At 37.1% G+C, this 1,313-nt stretch overlaps 1 protein-coding gene across 1 annotated transcript in view; it reads left to right on the forward strand.

Annotated features, from left to right (window-relative positions):
- The first annotated feature begins 1,050 nt into the window (after positions 1-1,050).
- Positions 1,051-1,313, forward strand: part of LOC108297613 (zinc finger protein 430-like) — a 4,925-nt gene continuing 4,662 nt past the window's right edge. Inside the window, exon 1 of the mRNA XM_017520290.2 lies at positions 1,051-1,086. Coding sequence (XP_017375779.2) covers positions 1,051-1,086 — 36 coding nt within the window. The remainder of the gene's footprint in view (positions 1,087-1,313) is intronic.

The following is a 1,313-nucleotide window of genomic DNA, read 5'->3' on the forward strand; positions in this document are numbered from 1 at the left end:
AGTAGAGACGGGGTTTCACCATGTTGACCAGGATGGTCTCGATCTCTTGACCTCGTGATCCACCCGCCTCGGCCTCCCAAAGTGCTGGGATTACAGGCTTGAGCCACCACGCCCGGCCTATAACTTACTTTTTAAGAAGCAATATCTCAGCAGTGATGCTGTGTTCTTCTGTGTGCATGAGCCCATCGTAAAACTTTGTCCTTGTGCAGTTGATTTTAAAATTTACTTAAGGAGCTCTCTGAAATATTTATTTCATTATAGAGTTACTTTTTTTCCTCATTATTAGATATCTTTATATAGCTAAAGAAAAGCTGTGCATAAACTATCATATTTAATCTCCCAGCTGCATCTCTTTCTTAGGTTTTCTTTGTAGATCTCTGTCTTTGGAAAATGAAGTAGTTTGCTTACAGGTCAGAAAAATTGGTTAAAACATAGGCTCTTCCACTTACTGGATGTTTGACGAAATATTCTTTTTAGGCCAAACACATTGGCATTACTAGAGAGCTTGTTAGAAATTCAGAAACTCAAACTTTATTTCAGATCTTCTGGGGGAAAAAAAAAACCTGCATAAGATCTCCAGTTTTGATTTTATGCATTAAAACTTAAGAGGTGCTCTCTAACTCAACATGTCTTTTTTGTCTGAAATATTAACAACTCATTCTTTGTAATGCAAATATAGCATTAAAAATGTACATGTTTGTGTTTATGACTTTAGTTTTATACTTTAGTATTCATAGATATATCATATATACACTGGTGTTGTTTATCTTATACCATTCTCTTCTCTCTGAGTTAAAGAATACATTAGAGAATATTTCTGTGTTAAAAATTGTTGGATAGGCCTGGTGTGGTGGCTCACGCCTGTAATCCCAGAACTTTGGAGGCCAAGACAGGCAGATCACCTGAGGTTGGGAGTTCAAGACCAACCAACATGGTGAAACCCCGTCTTTAAAAAAAAAAAAATTGTTGGATAATTTTAGTTATTCCTATAAGTCAGAATCAATTTGCTTTACTCTCATTTAACCTTAATTTAAGTGATAAATTTTGCCCATGGACACTTGTAAATGTGTGTGCGTGCGTGCATATGTGCGTGTGCATGTGCGTGTGTGTGTGGGTGTCTTTCAGGAGCCATTGACATTTACGGATGTGGCCATAGAGTTCTCTCTGGAGGAGTGGCAATGCCTGGACACTGCACAGCAGAATTTGTATAGAAAAGTGATGTTAGAGAACTACAGAAACCTGGCCTTCTTGGGTGAGAATAACTTTAATACACAATTCCTAGTATACCCTAAAGTTTTCATTTCTTTATTTTT

This window comes from Cebus imitator, unplaced genomic scaffold (assembly GCF_001604975.1).
Source record: "Cebus imitator isolate Cc_AM_T3 unplaced genomic scaffold, Cebus_imitator-1.0 Scaffold820, whole genome shotgun sequence".
NCBI classification, from domain to species: domain Eukaryota; kingdom Metazoa; phylum Chordata; class Mammalia; order Primates; family Cebidae; genus Cebus; species Cebus imitator.